This window comes from Echinops telfairi, unplaced genomic scaffold (assembly GCF_000313985.2).
Source record: "Echinops telfairi isolate 266 unplaced genomic scaffold, ASM31398v2 ScPeMD7_7424;HRSCAF=8462, whole genome shotgun sequence".
NCBI lineage: Eukaryota > Metazoa > Chordata > Mammalia > Afrosoricida > Tenrecidae > Echinops > Echinops telfairi.
In genome coordinates, this window is record NW_022111324.1 from 81,033,717 (window position 1) to 81,056,483 (window position 22,767).

Genomic DNA, 22,767 nt, shown 5'->3' on the forward strand with positions numbered 1-22,767 from the left:
CAGTGTACATCCTCTGGTCTATCTGGAATTGTAGGGTAGAATTGGGATCATGATAGTAGGGGGTAGGAAGCATTTAAGAACTAGAGGAAAGTTATATGTTTCATCAGTGCTAACCTGCACCCTGACTGGCTCGTCTCCTCCCCGCGACCCTTCTGTAAGGGGATGTCCAGTTCCCTCAGATGGGCTTTGGGTCCCCCCTCCGCACTCCCCTCATTCACACGACTCCTTTAGAACTTTTGAAAGGCTTACCTTTAACCGTATTAACTTTCCTAGAATAGCCTGCTCTCCCGTGTATGCACATTCATTTCAACACTAAAACTGATGACAATTATTTTTAAAACAAAACAACTTAAATAGGCATTATAAATGGTCCTTGGGGGCAACAGCAAATGAAGACATTAATTCAAGAACATTTCACAAAATCAGTCAGATGTAAATCTGTGCTATTTGAAACAAGATTCTTTCCTTGCTCCTCGCAGCTCAGAGAGCCGGGGAATCCCTTCCAAGCTTCTACACCCGCCCACACACCATCTCTCCTCTTAGCCCTTCTCAGTCAGATACCCTTCCTTCTTCCCAGGAGGAGCGTGTCAGTGTTAGTCTCCATCCTCTCTGTCATTGGTAGTAGAGGCTTTGTCCCAAGTGAATGAGAAGTCCCTCTTCTACGCCACCCCCCCCACCCCCCCCTGCTGACTATGGAGCCCTTGATCATCCTTGCTTCAGCCCATTGGACCTTGGTTTCAGGATGGAAGAGATAAGCTGAGAACTTCAGGGTTCTGTATACTCTCCTGAGAACTTCACTTCCAGAGCAGGGGTTGCTATTTTCTCTGAGCCCAGCTCCAGAGATCCTATTTAGAGATTTTGCTTGGGGTGAGGAAAACCAAACCAAACCAAACTCACTGCCATTGAGTTGATTCTGATTCATAGTGCCCTTATAGGACTGGATAGAACTGACTCTGGGTTTCTGAGACTGTAACTCTTGATAGTCAAAATCCTTGTCTTTCTCTTGTGGTGTGGCTGGTGGTTTTGAAGTAACCCCCTTGTGGTCAGCAGCCCAACATGTAACCACTATATGACCAGGACCTCTCAGGGTGAGGGGAAGTAGGCCAAAAACATAATTCATAATCTCTTCCCAAAATAACTGACTGCATTTGAAACAGAGGGTGGGGAAGGGGAAACCCAAAGCCACACTAAAAACAGTGGAGTTGTTTTAGTGAAAAGCAATTGAGGAGATTCAAGACACAGGCTAAATTATAGTCTGGCTAGTTAGTAGGAGAAAATCAGGAAATAATTGAATAATAAGACATCTAAGAAAAGCCCTCCTGTGGTCCAAATAAATATCAAACACTGACATCGGAGACTATTCTTTTAAAAAAGGCCAAATTTGATTGTTTAGCTTGGAAATGTCCAGAGCATTATCAAAAATAATAGAGCAATCAGTCAGCAATCAGTGGAGTTAAGACAGGGTCAAGAAAATGGGAATGGTGCCCTACCAAAACCACTTTGGTCTCAGGGTGACTGACTATGGGCAGAGACAAAACTATAAAAACAAACCTCACTGTTGCTGGGTCCATTCAAACTCATAAAAATGCGCTAAGGCTGAGTAGAAATGGCCCTGTGGGTTTACCAGGCCTGTAAATCTTTACAGGTTCATAAAGCCTCATCTTTCTCCTGTGAGCAGCTGGTGGGCTTGAACTACTAACCTAGCAATTAGTAGCCCATGTGTAATCCACTATACCATAAGGGCCCCCAGAGAGGAAATAGATTTGACTAGACTAATCCAACCTCTCACTGAACAAGCAAAAACAAAAAGACCTGGAATGAGAGGAATGGTACCCAGAGTTGCTACATTATCCAAAATGTTCCGTTTCCAACATAAAATTATGACATGCTGAGAACCAGCAAAGCATGACTATAACTTTGGGGGGCACTAGAAACTTCTGTGAAAGAGAACAGATGAGGATTTATCAAAAAATGAGTAACTATAAGCCTATTCAAATAAGTAAAGGAAAGCATGATTATAATAAAAATTAGATGGCAATATTCCATAAAATAGATGGTATCGATAAGAGATAGAAATTATAAATAAGTACCAAACTGAAATTTGGAGTTGAAGAATAAAATAACTGATGTGAAAAATTCACTGGAGACAGGGCGCCATCCATTCCACCCCCACCCCCACTCGCCCCCCTCAAGACTGGCAGACATTCCTACCAGAGTGATGAGGGATACTAATGGGAAAATCAAGTCAGGAGAGGAGAAAGGGAGCTTGTACATCTTAGAGAAGTGGATGTCTGTTCGTAGAAAAAAAGAACCCAATCTCCTAGTGGGGTGGGGGCAGGGTATTGGCTAACAATACTTTCAAGGACCCTAAGGGAGGGTATGCATGGTACTATGCGCCTAACAGGCCACATTAACCCGAGTTTCTGTACACCCCCTGGGGACCCAGGCCATGTGCCATCAAATACTGAGACACCGAATCTTCAAGGCCACAACATGCTCCAAAGGTCATAGCAGAGGGATGGAATGTGGAAACCCCACTCACTAGGTGATGTAGACTCTACCTCAGACACATCTGTAACCAGGACTTACAATTGAAACAGAATGGTGTGTGAAGAGACAAAAGACAGCTATACGAAGAGTATTGAACTGTCAGTAGGCAACCAACATTTGCTTGAGATACATATTATTTTGGCAGACCTGCCATTGAATATTATTGTAAATTTTGCCTGCACACCAACTCCCACTGTTAGTGTAAAAAGTGTCCAGTCATGTAAGGATTTATTCTGTACCAGTCTATAATCCATGTATTGTGATTTGTAGTTAGCTTACACTTGTTCAATCTTCCTTTCTCAATAGTGTTTTAAAATTAGTACTAATCAATGGCACAATAAACAGAAGGTCCTTATTCTCCAGGGAGATGATCGATAGGATTCTCTACCATAAAATAACAAGGCTGTCTCTACGGTGAACCAGAGGCAGATAAAAAACAAATTCAGGAATGCATTTAGACCTCATACTTTATGTTCTAGCTCCAATCTAAGAACCATTAGTTCTTAGAACATGATCCTGCTGGATATTCGCCTTCAAGAAGGGAACATGGAAGATATGGATGCTATAGCAAAGCGTGGTGAAGAAAGCAGATGGTGTCTGGCTATTAGAAAGAATAGCGTCTGGGGTCTTAAAGGCTTGCTTTCAAACAAGCAGCCATCTTAGTGAGTTGTCAACTAAACCCACATGAAAAAAGCACATCAATATCCATGATTCAAGGACTGTAAATTATAGGATCCAAACGTGAAGGAGGGAATAGTACCAAAGCTTAAATTGCGAGATTCTGGTGTGCAGAAGGCTATGGACGACAGTGGAAGCCTGTATACATGTGCAGAATCTACACAGTGATTTCCCTCCAACCATAAGTGAGGGATGGGAATAACCTGTTATCAGTATTGGAGAGACAACTATAGTAGGTTAAAATGATGAATCTGACTCAAATGATTGAAACTTTGTCATTTGACCTCCCATTGTTTCTTTGCCATTTAAACATTAAAAAAGATTGGATCTTGAAACATAAGCCTGCAGAAATCTCCACTCTGTATAACCTATAGATTTGGAACTGCCAGCCCTCAGAATCCTGTGAGCCAGAAGTATTGTCTAGCCTATTGACTGACGTATGGGTTTTGAACTTGCCAGTCACCACAACTGTGAGTCAATCACTTTAAGTAAGTCATATATATATGAATGAACACAATGAATATATATATATATTCACTGTGTTTCTGTAGGGCAAACTACATGCTTAATGCACAGGAATGAGTAAAGGAGGAATAAAGACGTGAGCTATATACATAACAAAATGCTACATGTACACTAATATACTATGTAAAGTGGATTAAAATTTCTTTCAAAAACAGTATTCAGATTAGATCTTAAAGAGATTGAGTTATATATACACTGTTTGTAGGACTTGTTTTAGATTCACAGGTGTGGGGTAAAGAACCAAGTTTTACCACAAATAAGGTGTTATTTGTCCTTAGCTCAGAGAAATAATCATTGGAATATTTGTTTTCTGGGTCCAGGGCTTCTAGGCCACACTTGAGACCTTTGTGCTGATGGAATGGGGGGTGGGAAGTGGGCCAGGTCAAATCAGAAAACTCATCAGATGGCCTTAGCTATAGCAACGAGTCTCGAGAGCCATGACTTCGATCATGTAGGGCTGTCTAATACAAGGAGGGTCAAAGAGCTTTCTGGATACTAAGAATATCTGCTCTCAGGAAGGCAGAGCATCTTGGGACAGGAAAGCACTATATTGGGAACTCTTTCAGACCTTGCATTTGCATCCTTTTGAACTATAGCTACAGTTATAAGCATGGTATACTATGAATCCTGATATCCCACTGAATTACAAATTTTATATATATATATATAATTTCTCATTGAGGAGCCCTGTCGGTTAGTGGTTTGTGACCCTGAGGGAGAAAAAGGAGGCTTTTTACTCCCTTAAAGATTTCGTCTCAGAAACCCACAAGGGTAGTTTGATTCTGTCCGATCGGGTTATTAGAAGTTGGACTCAACTCGATGGTACCAAGTTTAGGGTTTGGTTTGATCAAAGTAGCCTGACAGTCAGAACGTTGTGTAGGTTCTTGAGATTGCAGCAAGTCGACTCAAGAGAAAATTGTGCATTGGAGTTGTATGATCTCACACTTATTTAATCTGTATGCTGAGCAAATAATTCAAGACGCTGCACTGCATGAGGAAGAACTCGGCTTGAGGCTTGGAGAAAGGTGTGCCTGACCAAGCTATATTTTCAGTCACTTCACATGCATATGAAAATTGAGCACCGAATAAGCAAGAATTGACGCATTTGATTTGTGTTACTGGCAAAGAATACAGGAAGTACCACAGAGTACCAGAACAAAGAAATCTGTCTTGGAAGAAGTACAGCTAGAATGCTCCCTAGAAGCGAGGTTGGCTAGACTTCCTCTCATTAACTTTGGACATGCTCTCAGGAAGTCCAGTCCATGGAAGAGGGCATGATGTATGATAAAGTGGAAGGGCATCAAAACAGAAAAAGACCATGACTGAGGTGTACTGACACATTCCCTGAAAAATGGGCTCAAACATAAAAATTGTGAGGATGGTACAGGGCTTACCGGGGCAACATCATTCTGTTGCGCATGGGTAGCTGGATCAGAACTGACTTGATGGTACCTAACAAGGCTGAAGGGGTAGTGAAACCCCACCTCCACATGGGCGGACAGCAGATTAGAAGGGTGGGTGTTTATGTGGATGCCTCAAACTTACTGATCGCTGTAAGCATGTTATTTCTATGCACTTGCCACAAACAATCCCAAAATAAAAGAAAGCAATCCAAGACAACATCAAAAAGAAAACTTACAGACATTTAACAAGTGAAGTACAAAACTTACATTCTGAAAATTACAAAACATGGCTGAAAGAAATTTGATGTGAAAACATCCTATATTCGTGAAGACTTATCATGAAGGTGGCACTGCTCTTCAAACCAATCGAAACATACAATGTGATCTCCAACAGCATTCGTTAGCAATGGCCAAAATCATCTGAGAACAAAGTAGTAGTAGTCACACCCTCAAATATCAAAACTGGGAGAAAAAATGGGCTTTCTACTCACCTTAAGTTATAGTCTCAGAAATGCACAGAAGGTCGCTAATGAGTCAGCATTGACTTAATGGCAGTGAATTGGGGAAAAAAATTCAAAACTTACTTCTAAACAGTGATCAAGATAGCATGCTGTTAGAAATACATATAAACAAATGGGATAATATTGAGTACAGAAATAAACCATACACCTATTGCCAGTAATTTTGAAAATGGATACCAAGACCATCTTCTGGGTTAAAATAAGAGTTTTTAATAAGATATTGGATAACCATATAGAAGAAAGCAAAAGAACTTGGATCCTGTCTCATATCAAATACCAATTATAAACTCTTACGAGAGTAAATATTTATGATCTCGAATTTGGCAAAAGCTTCTTAGATAGGACACCAGAAACAGAAGGAACAAAAAAGACATCATAAAATGTTCCAAAAGACACCATCAAGGAAGTGAAGAGACAAACAACACAAAAGGAGACAATATTTGCAAGTTGTATGTGGGTAAGGCAAGCAGCCGAGTTTAGATCATATATACTTGGATTTAACCCAAACAAAACATGCTTAAACTTGTAAATGGCTGCAGACAAGCTCAGTCTTGTTAGGTTTGGCCAAAAAAGGACCAACCAACAGTTGCTTGTGGGGGATCTGCTGGGTGAATTCAAGGAATAGGTTAACACCTTGGGGTACGGCACGTGTTTTTGGGCTGCCAAAGGGGTAATCTTGATAGGACCAGCCCTGGTGATACTGTTGGGTTAGACATGATCCACAAAGGTGTTCAAACCTACGAGTCATTTCCAAGGAGAAAAAGGAGGCCCATTGCTGTGAGGATTTTCGGCCTTGGAAACGCTGCGTGGGGTTTCTGACTTGAGGGCAGTGGGCTTGGTTATTTTGGAATAGACAGACACAGGACAATCATGTAGGCTTTTTACTTTTAGGAAGTTTTAAGAAGTTGAAAACAGCACTGGCTGTTGAGAAAAAGGCAAGGAACATTATATGAAGAACTTTTCCCCATCACACTGCAGCTGCTCATTCTTCAGAAGTGGCTGACCTGAGAACTTCATTTGGAAATCTTACCTCAACCATCCCCACAGCCCTATCCTGCCCCTTCAAACTTGTTTCCAAACTCGGGAGGGCATTTCAAATGAACGTGAGTTGAGTCTAAGGATACTCAAACTGCGACTGTTTTGACATGATATACATCCCATCCCAGAGTGCAAAATTCTGCCTTCAGAAGTATGTGTAGAGCTTGATGAACAATGTCAAGAAACAGTAACTTCCATTTTATTTCAAAAAGATTTTTCTAGATTTCATAGCCAATACTTTTTGACTTGTCACTTATCTGATGAGACTTGTATCTAGAACAGCTAAAGAACTCTTACAACTGACTGATAAAGATACCTGGCCAGAGAGAATGCAAAAATGATTGTTGATCTTTTGAAAAGCCATCAGTAAATCAAAACCACAATGAGCTTCCACTTAGTAGCCATTGGAATGGCTTGAGCCTAAGCGGCGGTGGAGGTGGGAATTCTGGAGCCCTTGGACACTGCAGACGCGATCTTAAAATGGCGCAGCCATTTGAACAAAGTTGGCAGCTCCTCGTGTGACTAAATATGTAACCACCAGGACTCTGCAATGCTTAGATATTGGAAAGAAATGAAAACATGTTCACACAAAACTCTGCATGTCAATACCATTTACGATAGCCATAAGGCAAAAAACCCCAACATGTTCAACAAATGAATGGGCAAGCAAAATGGAATGTATTTATACAATGAACTATTGGCCCCAACAATGAAACAGATACAAACTCCCAAGATGGATTAACCTCAAAACCATTAAGGGACAAAGCTAGTGACAAAAGACCACAGGACTGTATTCATATAAAATGTCCAGCATACAGAAATCCACAGACAGCAGATGGTTCCTTAGGGTTAGAGGTCAAAGGACAACAAGATGGAGTAAAATGAGGAGAAAGAGGTAGGGGTTTATTTCCGTCATAAGGAAAATGTCTAAAACGGACTCTGGCAGCTTTACATATGTATCGGAACAAGAGTCCCACTGCCATTGAGTCAATTCCAACTCCAAGCAATTCTATACAGTGTTTGTGAGACTACTGATCTGTACACAGATGAACAGACAGCCTAGTTCCCTAGTTAAAACTTGGTGGTGGATTTGAACTGCTGACCTCTCATGGTAAGCAGTTCAACACTTACCCGACAGTGCCACAGCAAGCTATAGCCGCTGGTATTTCTAACTTTTTAGGCACTATGTTCAAGATCTCCATTTTACAGATAAGGAAACGGGTCATTCAGGTTTTAAAGTACTGTGTGTTTAACAGCTCCAAAGGCTTGAGAATGCCAGTTATAAAAAGGTCGCACACAAAATCTGTTATCTGATTCCCAAGAAAGTATGGAGACGAGTGTAAACATTTTTTAAGCAACTGAAATGCTGTGAACAGGGAATTCAGTTGAAGACTAAGCTGGTAGTAGTCATGCAGGTGCGATCCATTTCTCCTCAGACTCTCTCTCGAACTCATCCCTTTTCCTTCTTTGTTGCTTATGTTTTGCTCCTTATACGCTTAAGTCGGTCAATTTTACTGCTGTCCTTGAATAACATGCTATTTTTTAATAAAGGGGGCCTTTATGTAGTTATTTTAGTGCTCCCTCCTACTTTTTCCCTTATACTATTTACAACTGGTAGTTAGTTAACTCTCATTAGAGACCAGTACAAACAAGACCCCTGGAATAACCACCTTCAGGGTGCCCATGAATCAGCTTTACTTTTCAAACAAAACAGTTGACTCACTTGTTATAAATGACATTTGTTTTGACCAAATGTGCTTGAGAAATCATGCCAGTTCAGATGCCTTAAATAGGTACTACACACATAGATCTATACATATAAACTAAAGTTATCTATTTTTTATGGCTGCCCGGTTGAAGCATTTTTTTATAATATAGATGGTAAGGAAAAGAATTAACATTACCTGAAAAGGCAGGGCAATACTGATTATTGTTGCGCAAAGAGGCAAAGCAGCAAGTTGTAAAAGAGGAAGACCTAGTATAAGTTTATCATTACCACTGCATTTTATTCAGAATGATGTCGACGAAATCTTTGCATATTGCTGTGTAGCTAGCAAGCCTACATCCAAATCTTATCTTCTTTAACACGCACATCCAGGGAGCCTTCAAGCTTTCTCCCAGCAAAATTAACTCTGTCTTTCCTCTGTGCACCTACTGCTGTAATACATTTTGTTAAAAGTAATTTACTTACTTAAGATTGTAAGCAGATGGAGAATAATTTTTCTTTGTATTCTTGGAATCTAGTATACATTTGATCCATAAGTAGTTAATCAAAAGTTTGTGAAATGAGTCAATTGTTTATAACTATATTAAAATTTAATAATGCATAATCAAAAGAAATGCTATTGCTACAATGTAAAAATTGTGGTTGTCCCTAAAATATTTCATGTTTTTAAGATGTAACACTTTTTAACAAGTATTATTTCCTATAAAAAGCTACATAAATAAGGATACAGAAGTGCATTTAAAGTATAAAGTCATGAAAGAGAGATCTGTGTTCCTGATTTAGAGAAAAGGTTTAGGGGAAAAAATCTATTAAAAATAGACACTACACATTTAGATTCACCAAACTGCACTGGTTAAAAAAAAATTATTAACTTGACAGTACATTTTTTCTCAAATTTTTTTATTGTGCTACTTGCGCAAAGGAATGAAATTAAGTATTCACTGAATTATGTTCAAATTATGTATTTAACAAGTTCATTTAAATAAGTTATTCCAATAATGACAAGCAGCTTAAATACAAGGTTTGATAACTATTAAAAAAGTAATGAAATCAAAGTTAAAACTTCCGACAAGGCAATGTACTATTTTTTATCACTAACCTGACTGAAAGGCCGCACTCGCACCGCTACTTTCACACTGTCGACACTTGGCATAGGCATTCTCATCAGTATCTGTATTATGTGGTAAGAAATTAATGTCTAACGCAAACTGCTTATGCTTCAAGCTAAAACCTTAAAAACTTAACCAACAAAAGCAGTTTGTTTCTAGATAATCAATTATTAATGGGTCAATTCATTACACACTATCAATTGCCTGCTATAAATTATTTTATACCACTTACTTATTGATGAATTTTAGCCTACATCAAATATCACCACTTAATTGCACACAGTCATACAGCAAACAGGTGGTTCTATTTTTCCTTCCCTGTTATCACATTTATTCACATGCCTTCCCCTCCCCATCCTTAATAAATCTTGTGCCTGAGGTAAGGTAAGAATTTGCCAGTGTTAAAACCTGAATACTAAAAGTCCCTTTACTGCCAGAACCCTACTCTAAAACTTGTTCAATTTTTTAGGCACACACAAGATATGCTTGTGTATATATATACGCATGAAGCTGACTAACTTTACATTTCCTTTCCTTCTCCTTTCTGTTATGAAGTTGCTAGTGAGCAGTGAACCGGTCCACCTAACCTGGATAATTAGTCTTTGAACAATTCAGAGACTTAAAGATATATATAACCTTTGAAATTTGCTGAATAAGAAATGCCAACATTATAGTTAACCAATGCATTATTTGAGGTAGATTACACCAAACTTGTTAAACTACAAAAAGGCAGCAACATTTCATGCCCATAATTCAATTTCAACAAAGTAACAGTCAAAAGAAATATACTTTTTGATTAGAAACGTTAATTACAGAAGCAAAGTGCATAAATTATAAAACAGCAACTTTAAATTGTTCTTATTGTAAGGTGGGTTTAATACTTTATAACTGCAAAGAAAGAAAATGGGATCATTGCCTGCTAGTATACAAATCATTAAAACAGAAATCCCGCTCAAAAATCTACAGACACAAACTATTGTGAAGTATATACTTTATTTAACATCGAATATTAAGCCATATTTACATATTATATAAAGGTATGAAGTCTTGATAGAAAATAGAAAAACTGCCTGTGATTAAAAGTATCACTCCATATGGAGTTACTGTACTTCTTGACGATCTTGTTTAGAAAAATTCACAATAATTTATATAAATTATTTACTTTCAAATTAAATGATTTTTAGTAACCCACACAATTTCGATGACTTTACAAATAGGTGTATATCAAAAAGTCGAAAAGAATTACAACATTTTTCTGCGTAAAACTTGCTTTGGAAAGGATGATGATGGCTTTTTTCTGTTCCTCCCAATAACTTTTGCAGTCACATCTGTGGTCTTTCTTGGTTTGCTCTTGACTCCATCACCTGGGCTCGCCAAGGGAGAAATCAGCTTAATTTCTACTGGAGGAGGTGACCAAGAACTTTCTTTTTCTGTTTTTCTGTCAAAGAGATATAATCCAAGTAAATACAGAGGCATCCAATTGTGAAATGTTACTGAATCCTCAACATACTGAAAGAAATCTTAGGAATATATGACCTTATCTAGTGCTTGCATTTTATAAAAGCGTTAATAGCTACAGGAAGCTTAGTGAAGTCAACTTGAGATAGAGTTAAGATTGGAAGGAAGGTTTCATTTGAGAGTTTAAAAAAAACCTGGATATTTAAAATCAACAAGTGCTGATTTTTCCTTTAAATATTTCATAAAAATTAATAAAACTAGCCCAAGCTACTCCCTGGGAGGTGTAGTCAAGAGCTTGACTAGCACCCAGGTTGCTGGTTCAAATCCACCCAGAGGAAGACAAGTCTATGAATCTGCTTCAAAAACCCTATGTGGCAGTTAAAAGTTCACAGAAAAATGAAATTCTTATGAACCTTTGTATATAAAATGAATTATATTAAGGGATACCCAAAAAACCCAGAATTAAAAAAAACCCAACTATATAACTTTTTTTTTTTTTTTTAAACCACCTTTATCACTTTCAAAGTACTTTCCATTACACTTAATACATTTGTCAAATCTGTGATTCCATTCTTGGAAACATATTTCAAACTCATCTGTTTGGATGGCCAACAGCACCTCCCTCGTTTTTATCTTCACCTCTTCTGTGTGGTCAAATCGCTGTCCTTTCATTCATGGAAACAAAAAGCATTTGCATGGAGCGAGGTCAGGTGAGTAAGGTGCATGGGGCAAGAAAGGCATGCTGTTTTGGGCCGAATACTGGCACAGTGAGATGGCTGTGTGAGCAGGTGCATTGTCATGATGGCAAAACCAGAGTCCGCTTGTCTACCACACATCAGGCCCTCTTGTTGCACAATGTTACACAATCTTTTCAGAACCTCTAAATAGAAAGCTTGATTAACAGTCTGAACTGGTGGAACAAACTCCAAATGCACTATCCCCCTCACATCAAAAAAACAACAACTGAGCATCATCTTGATCTTTGGTTTCATTTGACAAGGTTTTTGGAGCAAGGAGACGATGGCGTCTCCCATTGGCTTAATGATATTTGCTTTTGGGGTTGTAAGAAGAGTATCATGTCTTGTCATCAGTAATAACCGTGGAAAAAAAGTCTGGGTAGTTTCTTTTTTGATGTTCAGTCTGAACCTGAGGCACAAATTTCACAGTGACCCAAATCTTCTGTTAAAATTTGCTGGAACAAGCTCCAAGATAGTCCAGAAAACTCCCCCATCTCTTCAATGGTCCCTCGCCAGTCTTCAAGCACAAGCGCACAAATTTGGTCAGTATTTTCTTCGGTTGAGAACGGACATCCAGAACGAGGTTTGTCATCAATTGACATTTCACTTTTGAAACAAGCAAACCACTCGTACATTTGAGTTTTTCCCATAGCGCTGGTCCTTGTAAGCTGTGACCAACATCACAATGGTTTCTGTGGCATTTTTTTCCTGAGCAGGAAACAAAATTTCACACCTGCACACTGTTCTCTTAAATTAGTCATCACAAAAAACAGAGTTTGAGTGAAACTGCCTTTCCAAAAAAAATTCATTGTGACCAGAGAGAACCTGTTCAGATGACACTACTGGGTGCACTAACTTGCGTTGCTGGATGGTTGCCTAGCTGAAAAAACGCACACTACGAAAGCTTTGTCCAGCAGAGCTTTTTTTCTATTTTGAGGGGGAATCCCCTTGTATATAAATAATTCAGTTTGTAAGTTTATCATTTTACTAATAGTTACCCACCTGTACTCATTAAATAGTTAATGAATCAACCCATTTCCCTTCTCCATCTATTGCGAAAGAGTATACTAACCTTTCACTACCTTTCTAAAAAAGAATGGGTGTCTCATGCTACATTAAAAATTCACTGTCATCGCTAAAATGTAGTCATGTTAGCTTTAATGTAAAATGTCCCTAAGAATGACACTCTCCTGGGGCGGTTAACTGTCTAGGTAAAAGTCACACAGCACAGAAAAGGTCGTACACGCTTGCTTGTTTTGTTTTTGCAGCCCTGGTCCTTTTCACGTCTTGCTTTCCCACGGCTTCAGTTGACTTAGGATCATCTTCCTGAGTTAAAAATTCAAAAAAGACAACTCTTTAATAATTAAACATTCAAAATATAAATTGACATTTAATCTAGAGTTATAGACATACTGGCAAACAGTGGTAATGAATTCAAATCCAAAATTGATAACTTGAATAGAAGTGCCACAAATAAAATGATTTAATTTTAAAAAAATGTAAAAAAAATAAACAAATAGAAGTTTTGTTCACCTAGATCTATATATACTCATTTGAGCCCCAAGTCTTGTCAACTTTATTTTAGAAGGTTTCCCTTGGCCGCCCTTTTCCCACTACTGCTGTCCAAATTAAGGGTCTCATCATCCCATATGAATTAGACGACCAGGGACTATCCTTTTCTCCTCAGAACTGATACAAACTATGTGAAATATAAACCTGGCTATTTCTGTCAGGGATGTAACACGCCTTGCAGCTTCAAGCCTCTGTGCCTTTCTGCTATTTTTGGTGCAGGCTTGGTTCTCTACCTTAGTCACCAGGGATGTTTGGGTAGGCAGGGATACCTCGTTTTCTTATACTTGCCTATCTTGAGCCTCTCAGATATTGTTTCTTACAAACTGAAGAGGTGTAGCAACTCAGTCTTGAGCAAGTGTATAGGTGCCATTTTTTCCAGCAGCATCTGCACATGTCCTGTCACATTTTTTTTTTCTATACTGTATGCTTACTAGACCACAGTATAGCATAAGCATTACTTTTACATATACTAGGAAACAAAAAAATTCACGTGACTCCCATTATTGAGAAATTTGTTTTATTACGGTGGTCTGGAACTGAACCTGCAACATCTCCGAGATAGACCTACAAATGATTCTCATCACATGGTGAAAATAATTATTTGTTTTTGCCTCTTCAATTAAACTGGGTATTCCTGAAAGATAAGGAACTTGTATGAGTTATTTTTATGTAACCCTTTGTTTTTCCACAGTATCTGGCCCATGGCAAATAATCCAATAAATGTGTATGAATTAATACTGGTAAATTTAAAGGGCTTCTACACTCAATCCTTTAAGAATTTCTATTTTAGGTTTAGGTGTGGTTTAGGCAACAGAATCAACTCAAACCCTCTCTCCAAGTGTGATGTATGGGTGTCATTCCAGTGGTTCAGGAAGTTACATTTTAAGTAAGTATGAAGGCTTAAAGCAGTGGAGAATCCCATTACCTTTCATTTCATTTTACCATTAACATTGTGAAGAGCGCTTGTGCACTCAGATGGTTCTGTAGACGTTAAAACTTTAAGATCTTCCTCCAACAAGTACACTCTCTTCTTACTTATTGATAAGATTAAGCTCCAAAGACCAGGTCCCCATGTGAATGACTACATCATTTTGTAATGCCAAGCTGACACATAACATCAACCAACAGAAGTGCACTCTCACATTGTACCTGGCCTATGGCCAGGCATATACTGTTAACATGCAAAATGGTCTCACAGTGATAGGTTTACTGCTGTTGTAAATGCAAATGCTAGATAATGATACATCAATAAGTGAAGATAAGAGTGTAATTTAAACTACAGCTGCCAGTAATACAAATGTAACCTGATACAAATCTACCTTAATGGATAGGGTCTCTGAAGGTATAGTCCAGGGGTCCTCAAACTGCGGCCCATTGAGGACATTTATCCAGCCCGCCGGGTGTTTTTGCCATCACTGCCTGTCCTGCTTAGCAGCCGACTCGTCCAGTGTGCATAGGAATTAGTTCATAGTTTTTTTTAAAACTATAGTCCGGCCCTCCAACGGTCTGAGGGACAGTGAACTGGCCCCCTGTTTAAAAAGTTTGAGGACCCCTGGTATAGTCAAAGCAATTTGGGGATTTTAGTATAAATGTCTGCTATCTTCAAAGAAATTCATTTAGAAGACATTACTTAGAACACAGCAAACACCTGTTTAAAACAAGCATACAGATAAAATCAGGCATTTCTTACCAGTACATCAGCAAGCTTGGATGGATTGGATGTATTTTTTCGCCTGGCTCTCAAAGTCGGAGGTGAGAAGACCAATGGTGATGATAAATCTGAAACTAATTCTTTCAGCTGTGCAGAAGGGGCTCTCTTTTTTGCTAAAGAAAGATTTAAGAAACAAACCAGCATTTATAGCTATTCACATACGTATTTCAACAAAACCTTGGAACAAATGACGTACATTAGAAAAATGCAAACATCCCCAAACCTAACAAACTTTCTACCCTAACCCATGCCTGAAGAGGAAACAGGAAAAATCACATCCATTGAATAAATGAAGTGTTTAGAATATTTAATACTTCCAACCAAGTAATACTACACACAAAGAAAACATGAAACAAGTACAAAGCTGTATTATCCCACTAGTATGAATCATCACTGTTCCTCAAACATTTGGGGAAGGAAAATATCAATCTGGTATACAACCTGAGCTAGCTTGCTTCACAGTTCATATTATTTCAGAGACAAGGTTTACCACGGGGGACTTAATCAAAGATTTCCTTTTACTTTCCCTAGAAACTCTCCTATATTAATGGCAATACTAAACTCACTACCAACAAGTTGATTTTGACTCATTTTGACCCTACAGGACAGGGTAGAACAGCCCTAGTGGGTTTCTGAGACGGTACCTCTTTAGGAACAGAAAGTCTTATCTTTCTTCTACAGAGCAGTTGGTAGGTTCCGAACTGCTGACCTTGTTGTGGTCAGCATAACCTGCTATGCCTCCAGGGGTCCTTCTTAATAACCAATGTCAATTATGGATCCAATTCAATGCAGTTGAATCAAGTCTGCCAGGATCTCTTATACGGATTCCAATGGACTGTATTGCACCCATAACTGACACTGGCAATTGCTGGATTGAAACTCTTGATTCATTCAGAAGGAGAAAGACGAGGCTGTCTGCTTTTGTAAAGATTGAGTCTCAGAAACCCTATATAATGGCACTGAAACTTGGAATCAACTTGCTAACAGTGGAGTTTGGATAGGCAGAAATTAAATCACAGGTCCTGGATTTATTAGCTGTGAATCTAAAGTCAAGTGGACAACCTCTGCCTCAGTTTCTTTATAAAAGGAATTAGTAATAGCACCCACCACCACCACCACCACCACCAAAAAGCCAGTGTGAGAATGAAGGGATTAGAGCAGCATGTGGCATATGGGGAGTGCTATTATTTCTAAGGCGCTAGCCCAAGGCTAGCCGTTGAAGTCATCAGCAGCTCTGCTACTCTTTAAATATTTAAAAGTTCTCTATATGGCTGGATTACAAACTTTCAATTCCTAGTTTTTTTATGGCAAGCACGCATTATTTTCATTAACCAAGTTAAAATTAATAAGTGTATAGATAATTACATGAACATAAAAATGACATCAGAATTACTGACATAAATTTGCTACACTGCACCAAAATAACCCATGATTTCTAGGTTTAGTTCACTTCCGACTCCAATGCAAAGAATAAAAACGGTAAGGTCATAGTCCTTTTTTGAAAAATTTGAAATTCTCAGTTGTATTTTTTTCCATTTTAACCAATATAGCAAAATAAAGGAATAAAATGAGTTATTTAAAATGACTGGCAACTCGACAAATCAAGCCAAGAAAACTAAAGCCAAAACCCCAAATTCACTGCCATCAATTCAATGCTGACTAATAGTGATCCTACAGGACAAGGTAGAACTGCCCACATTGAGTCCCGAGGAAAAGAGGTTTTATTTATATATTATATATATATATAGTGATATATATATATATAATATATATATATAGTGATTTAAAATAACTTAAATAGTAATCTCTAATTTCCATTCATCTTCAGCATTTTTCATGTATCTTGTATAAAGGTGAAAGTCTAACTTTCCTTATCTAGTGAAATGAGATTAGTATTGAGCATTTCTGAACTAAAATTATAGCTATGTATTCCTTTGAAAATTCATTCATCTTTAATTGTATGCATACCGTCCCCCTTTAAAATACACACTCCCCAGCTCTTCCTCTCCCATACTCCCTAACAAAACAAAATCATGCTTTGTAATTCAGTAAATGCACTGGATTGCTTAGTCTCATACATTTCATGTTGTCATTTAAACATTATTTCTTCTTCATGTAAAGTATAGAACTAACTACTCTTTCCCAACATCATAACGAAAACAATGACAGTCCTACCAAAATCAAAGGTTCTTGGGTGGCTCAAACAGTCAACCGTTACACTACAAGCCAAAAGGTTGGTGGTTCAAACCCATGCAGAGATGCCTCCCAAGCAAGCCTGGAGAGTTGCTTAAAAACGCCTTGGAGTTTAAGTTCTACTCTGCACTCTGGATGCTATGGGTCAGAATCAATTCAACAGCAACTAACCACCACAATCAAATGCCTGATCAAATCGGGGAAGAGAAGTCCCCCACAAGTATGAGTCATCTTTAGGAAAAATAATCTATTTTACGGAGAGGAGCAGGTATATGGTAGTTTTATTAACCAAGAAGCTCAGGTATTATAACAAATGACTGTATACACATTTAAATATTTCTACACAATGAATATTGAAGACAGGAAATTTTAGTTTACTGATTTTTAAATGGTTTATCTTTCGCTTGGTCTTTTTCAAGTCAGGATTTTCTTTCACTAATGCATTAAAAGGAGTACTGGTGGTAAAATGGTTTAACACTTTACAGCTAGTTGAAAGGCTGCAGGTTTCAACCCACCAATCAATCAGTCATTGTGAAGGAGCCATTTGGTGATAGGCTCCTATAAAGATTGCAGCACAGGAAGCTCTATGAGGCATTTCCTCTATGTTCTATATAGTGCTGCTATGAATTGGAATCAACTGTGCACAATTTAACAAATAACTGTACCTAACCAGCAGTTGACCCACTTTAAAACTACCCTACCGGGAGATAATTCACCTACACCAAGGCCCCTGAACCTTATTTTCCCCATGCGACATCCTCCCCTCCATTGAAAAAAATTTCCCGTGAATTCTAAATACCATTCATTGACAGTGTGTGTATCTGTTTACATACTGTGGGCACATCTTTGTTTTATAAATAAAATGAGTTAAGATATTTTTGCCCCCCTTGGGAATAATAGCAACCCTGTTGGGAAGGCAGGAGCTACACCAACCAAACATTATTAGCTCATCAGTGGCAATGAGGCAGGTTGCCTGTGTATGGGGCAATAGTTAATATGGATGTAGATAGTTTCCAGTCTCTGTTTATTAGTAATGCTGTCTTTTTTCCTTCAAAACCAGCTAGGCTCAGGGCTATCACCCAAGACATGAATTGAATTCAATTGCAGTGGTACATAAGATTGAAAATGTTGATTCTGCACAGGGAGGAAAAAAAATTAAAAGTCATGGAAGCAAACTGTTTTCTCTGTGTAAAGCCACTGATGGGTTTGAACTGCCAAGCTTCTGGTTACCAGCTGTGTTCTTTAAACACAGTGCACCCATGGCTGCATGTGACAGAGTACCATGAAGACAACCGATACCACTCACATTTAAAAATTAAAAAGTGATACTGGAACAGAACACTGGGTGCCAAAACAACTCTGAAATATGACTCTTTAAATTTCACAATTAAAAATAAAAACATTTTTTGCAGAGGAATTCCTCCATAAAACTATATATAATTTTCAGACAAATGATCAGTGTCCAAGAGGCAAAGCAGTGTTTTGAAATAATACAATTTTAAGGTGAAGGCTGTGTATATGAGATGTAAACTATGCTCCGAAAGAGACAAATGCATTACCTTTCTCTGTCCTTGGAACTTTTGACACTGGAGTAGAAAATAAAAAAGGCTCGCTTTTTGGTTGAGAAAAGTCTGGCAACAAAATGGTCTTCCTAGATCTAGTCCTTGTGCTCTGGGAAGAGTTAGTCAAAGCTGCTGTAGGAAGCGAAGCTGCTTGGTTATTTGGTTCTTTGCATGCTATTTCTTTATCTAAATGCTCTTCCAATATTGAGCTTAACAGAGGTTTTGGGGTCTGATTTTCAGTTCTTTTTGCAGTCTTCTTAGAGCTCGTCGCAGTAGAAAGTTCTTCATTTGGCAATAAAACGGATTCTTCTAAAGCTGGTTTCCCAACATCTAGCTGGTTTTCCCTTTTTGCTGGAGTGTTCCTTGTAGATCTCCTGGGGATGCCAAGACCTTTTCCCACTTGGGGACTTCTCACTCTCCCGACAGCCTTCGATCCTAAATCTTTAGATGGATCTGTTTTCCTCGGTCTACCACGTTTCCTAGGTGTGTCAGGCACATCAATTTCATGAAGAGTCAATTGTGATGAATTGAGTTTAGAGTGGTCCATCCTGTCTGATGTACCAACTTGTTTCTCTCTCACTCTTCGATTGTGTTGACTGGGCAGTTGGTGGTCACTGGACTTCACATCTTGTTCATAATCTGTATCTTCAGAAGCTTTCAAATGAGCGCTTCTCAATTTTCTGATGCTTCTGCCAGGACTCATCCCTTCATTAACTTTTGAATAATCTATCATTTCAACACTTTCTTGATTTTCAATAGGCTTTTTAATTCTCTTAGGAGTCCTTTTTGCAACAGGTGTAACCTTAACTTCTTTATTAAAAGAAGCATTTTGACTTGCTGTTTCCAAGAGCTGAGAGGACTTTAGCTTCCTTAGTCCCCTACCTGTATTGATCTGTAATTCTTGTTCCATGGGTTTATGAATTTCTGGGTCTTGATCAATGTTTTTTTTCCTCCTTCCTCTCCTAGGAGTAATAGAACTTTGAGGAAGTTGCTGGTTCTGAGCTATTCCTTTGACATTAGAGTAGACAGTTTCAGAAGCATCAGAAATTCCTTTTGTCCTCCTAGTTTTCTTTGTAATGGAGAGCTCCAGTGTCTCAGGAGTAGCGATATTTGCTGATACTTCTTTCTGCTCTGATTTGATATTCAGGCTTTGGACACGCTGTCCTCTTGTGCGAGTTCTGGAGGAAACTGTATCATCTAACTGGCTGACATTCATGGTCATTGTACTAGTTTCCTCAGTCTTAAATTTAGACGTCATTAATGTGGTGGAACTCATTACCGTTTGGCTTATTATAGGTATTTTTTCTTGAATGGATTGTTCCATGGAGTCCGAAGTAACTTCTTTACTTCTGGTGTCTTTAATTATATCTAGTAAGTTTTCTGCAACCTTAAATGGTTCAGGCACATATGGCAATGTCTTTGCCTTCTGGGACTCTTGATCACCAGTTATGAGAGAGGGAAAGTTTGCAACATGCCCACAATGATCAATCCCCCCACTGTTTATATGCTTTTCCTCAGCTGCTGCGCTAGCTGCTGCAGAATCGCCTGTCTCAATGTCTTCTTCACCTTCCAGTACCAAGGTAAAGTTGTTTTGAGACACAAAAAGTTCTCCATCTACTTCAGCAACATCACACTCAGCAGAGTCTTTATTTTCAGGCGAGTCACAAAACTGTTGCTCAATGGTACCAAAATTGTATTGCAGTGTAAGTGTTTCTGAGGGATATATCGCATTGTATGGAAGATTCCTAGCCTCTTCTCTTGAAGCTTGAGCTTCAACTTTTTCGTATTCAATCACCTAAAAAGAATTAAAGATTAAAAAAACTGGTTAAAAAAATTTAATGTACATTTTATTTTAACCTACAGCACAAATGTTTCTCAGTCAAAAGAACTAAATAAAAGTTTGAGATTATGGCTGGAATTATAGTAGAAATTCCACATTTTCTTTGCTAAAAAGTCTTAACATCATCTTGAAAATTATAATGCTAACAGTTGTGGAAAGAATCAAGGACTTAACTCTAGTCTCACTCAATAAAAAATTAATGGGAGAAAAATAAACAACAACCCCCAAACTGTGTTAATGATAATCCCCAAATTTCCTAACTATCCATAATTTTCTAAACAGCATGATCCCCATAAGGTTGAAGAAGAATTCACCTACATAAGCTCCCTTGGGCTAGACTCAATCCTCTTCCCTTTGCTGGGGCTGCATAAACCATGAAAATCCTAAGGCTTTCAAGTTCAGTACCTCTCCTGCAAGGGTTTGGTAGAAGAAGGAATGGTCCTTGCATTTACCTTTTGGTAAGGGAAGGGGAGAAAAAGGAGGAGGTAGAAAGTAACAGATAGATCTCCTAACCAAGAAGGTAGAACATCACCACCCAACTACACAATGACGTTTTCCCACTCCCCCGAACATTAGGTGAGATGACAGATGGGAAATACCTAAAATAAGGATTCTCACTCATAAACCAAGTATCCACAATTTTTATTAGCTTCTCAGTTGAAGGAGTAGGGATGCTATTCTCTTATTTTAGAGTCAGAACATTCATACAATATGGTCAACTAGGACAATTTTATGAGTTAAAAAACCCCCAAATTCTCTGTACCAGATTTGATCAGTTAGTTGCTCTTTATCTTAAATCCATTTATTGTATAAAAGTTGCCTCTTAATAATAGAGATTTGGTGGAATTTTATAATCCATAATTTACATTAATTACCTCCCCCCTCTAAAGACTTTCTGGAATGTGTGAGGTTGAACTGAAATTCAAGCTCAGTGAGTAGAATATCCACAGTAGGTACAGAGGAAAAGAATTCTGTTCAACTTTATCTGAGTATTTTCAAATATATGCTGTGCATTTTTTAAATGTCTCATTTGTCTCTGGAATAGTCATTATTTATCTGTTTTCTTATAATTAAAAAAGATTTTTATTCAAACCAGATATGAAACAATAAGAACATTGCAACATTATTCCTTCTTTGTCTTTTGTTTTTTATGAGACCTATTTTTCATTCAAAGGATGTGTTCTTACAATATCCCATACAATATTTAAACATTTTTTAAAACAGATTTTTTCCAAAGAGGGGTTTTTGTTTGATTCTATAATAGTTGAGTCAACCAACTACACCAAAACTAGATAACCGACAAAGAGAGAAAAAAAATTTTAAAAATTTTACATGAATTTCTTGAGTATCAGGAGGACCGTCAGAAACTGGAGGTTTTTCTCGGGATAAGTCAACTTCTAGTTCATGATTTTCTTTTAGGTTCAGTGTTATTTCATGATCAAGCCTATGTTCAGAGATAACAGGACTTTCAGAAATAATAGGCCCAGAGTGTCCACTATCAGCAAGGGAATCCACCACAGCTGAAAGAAAAATCAAGAGTCAATCTTGCACATTTTAGATTAAAATCAGATTACACAAAATTAAAGGAACCTTGGTGGTTCTCCTGGGAGAGTGTTAAACTGCAAACTATAAGCCTGTGGTTCTAACCCACCAGCCGCTTGATGGGCAAAAGATGACATTATCAGCTCACGTAAAATTTATTTAGGGTCACTATGAGACAGGATCAACGCAATGGCAGTGGGTCTTGTTTGGGGATTATACACAATTAAGGAAGCAAGTAGAAAAGACTATTTTGCACATAAAGATATGATTTTGATAAAATGCTATCTGCCAAAACTTTCATCCCATTTTCTCCAGTAATCTATCACTCAGTTTAAGCAATATAGAGCCTTTCTACAAAAAATAAAACACAGAAGATAAATTTCATTTAAAATCAATGACACTGGTTTTTCTCAAATGGAATATACTTCCTGCCCTTATTGTGAAACTTCAGTATAATAGCTGCGAAAGCTCAAAATGTTTGTTCCTAAGTAAAACTGAGCTATATTCACTAGGTGACTACTAGGCAATCTGCTATCCTCACTGAGTCATTTTAGAATTACAATGGGCTTGGATCGGCCTATGGAAAGTACTGGATGATTCTC

At 38.1% G+C, this 22,767-nt stretch overlaps 2 protein-coding genes across 2 annotated transcripts in view; both read right to left on the reverse strand.

Moving 5' to 3' along the window:
* The window catches only part of LOC101657797 (kinesin-like protein KIF28P), an 85,551-nt gene extending 75,127 nt beyond the window's left edge, over window positions 1-10,424 (reverse strand). Inside the window, exon 1 of the mRNA XM_004700175.2 lies at window positions 9,541-10,424. Coding sequence (XP_004700232.2) covers window positions 9,541-9,606 — 66 coding nt within the window. The 5' untranslated portion in view covers window positions 9,607-10,424. The remainder of the gene's footprint in view (window positions 1-9,540) is intronic.
* A 100-nt stretch (window positions 10,425-10,524) lies between these two features.
* The window catches only part of AHCTF1 (AT-hook containing transcription factor 1), an 84,162-nt gene continuing 71,919 nt past the window's right edge, over window positions 10,525-22,767 (reverse strand). Inside the window, exons 32-36 of the mRNA XM_004699964.2 lie at window positions 21,956-22,143; window positions 18,781-20,578; window positions 15,008-15,141; window positions 12,989-13,071; window positions 10,525-10,988 (exon numbers count right to left, since the gene is read on the reverse strand). Of these exons, the coding sequence (XP_004700021.1) occupies window positions 10,793-10,988; window positions 12,989-13,071; window positions 15,008-15,141; window positions 18,781-20,578; window positions 21,956-22,143 (2,399 nt within the window). The 3' untranslated portion in view covers window positions 10,525-10,792. The remainder of the gene's footprint in view (window positions 10,989-12,988; window positions 13,072-15,007; window positions 15,142-18,780; window positions 20,579-21,955; window positions 22,144-22,767) is intronic.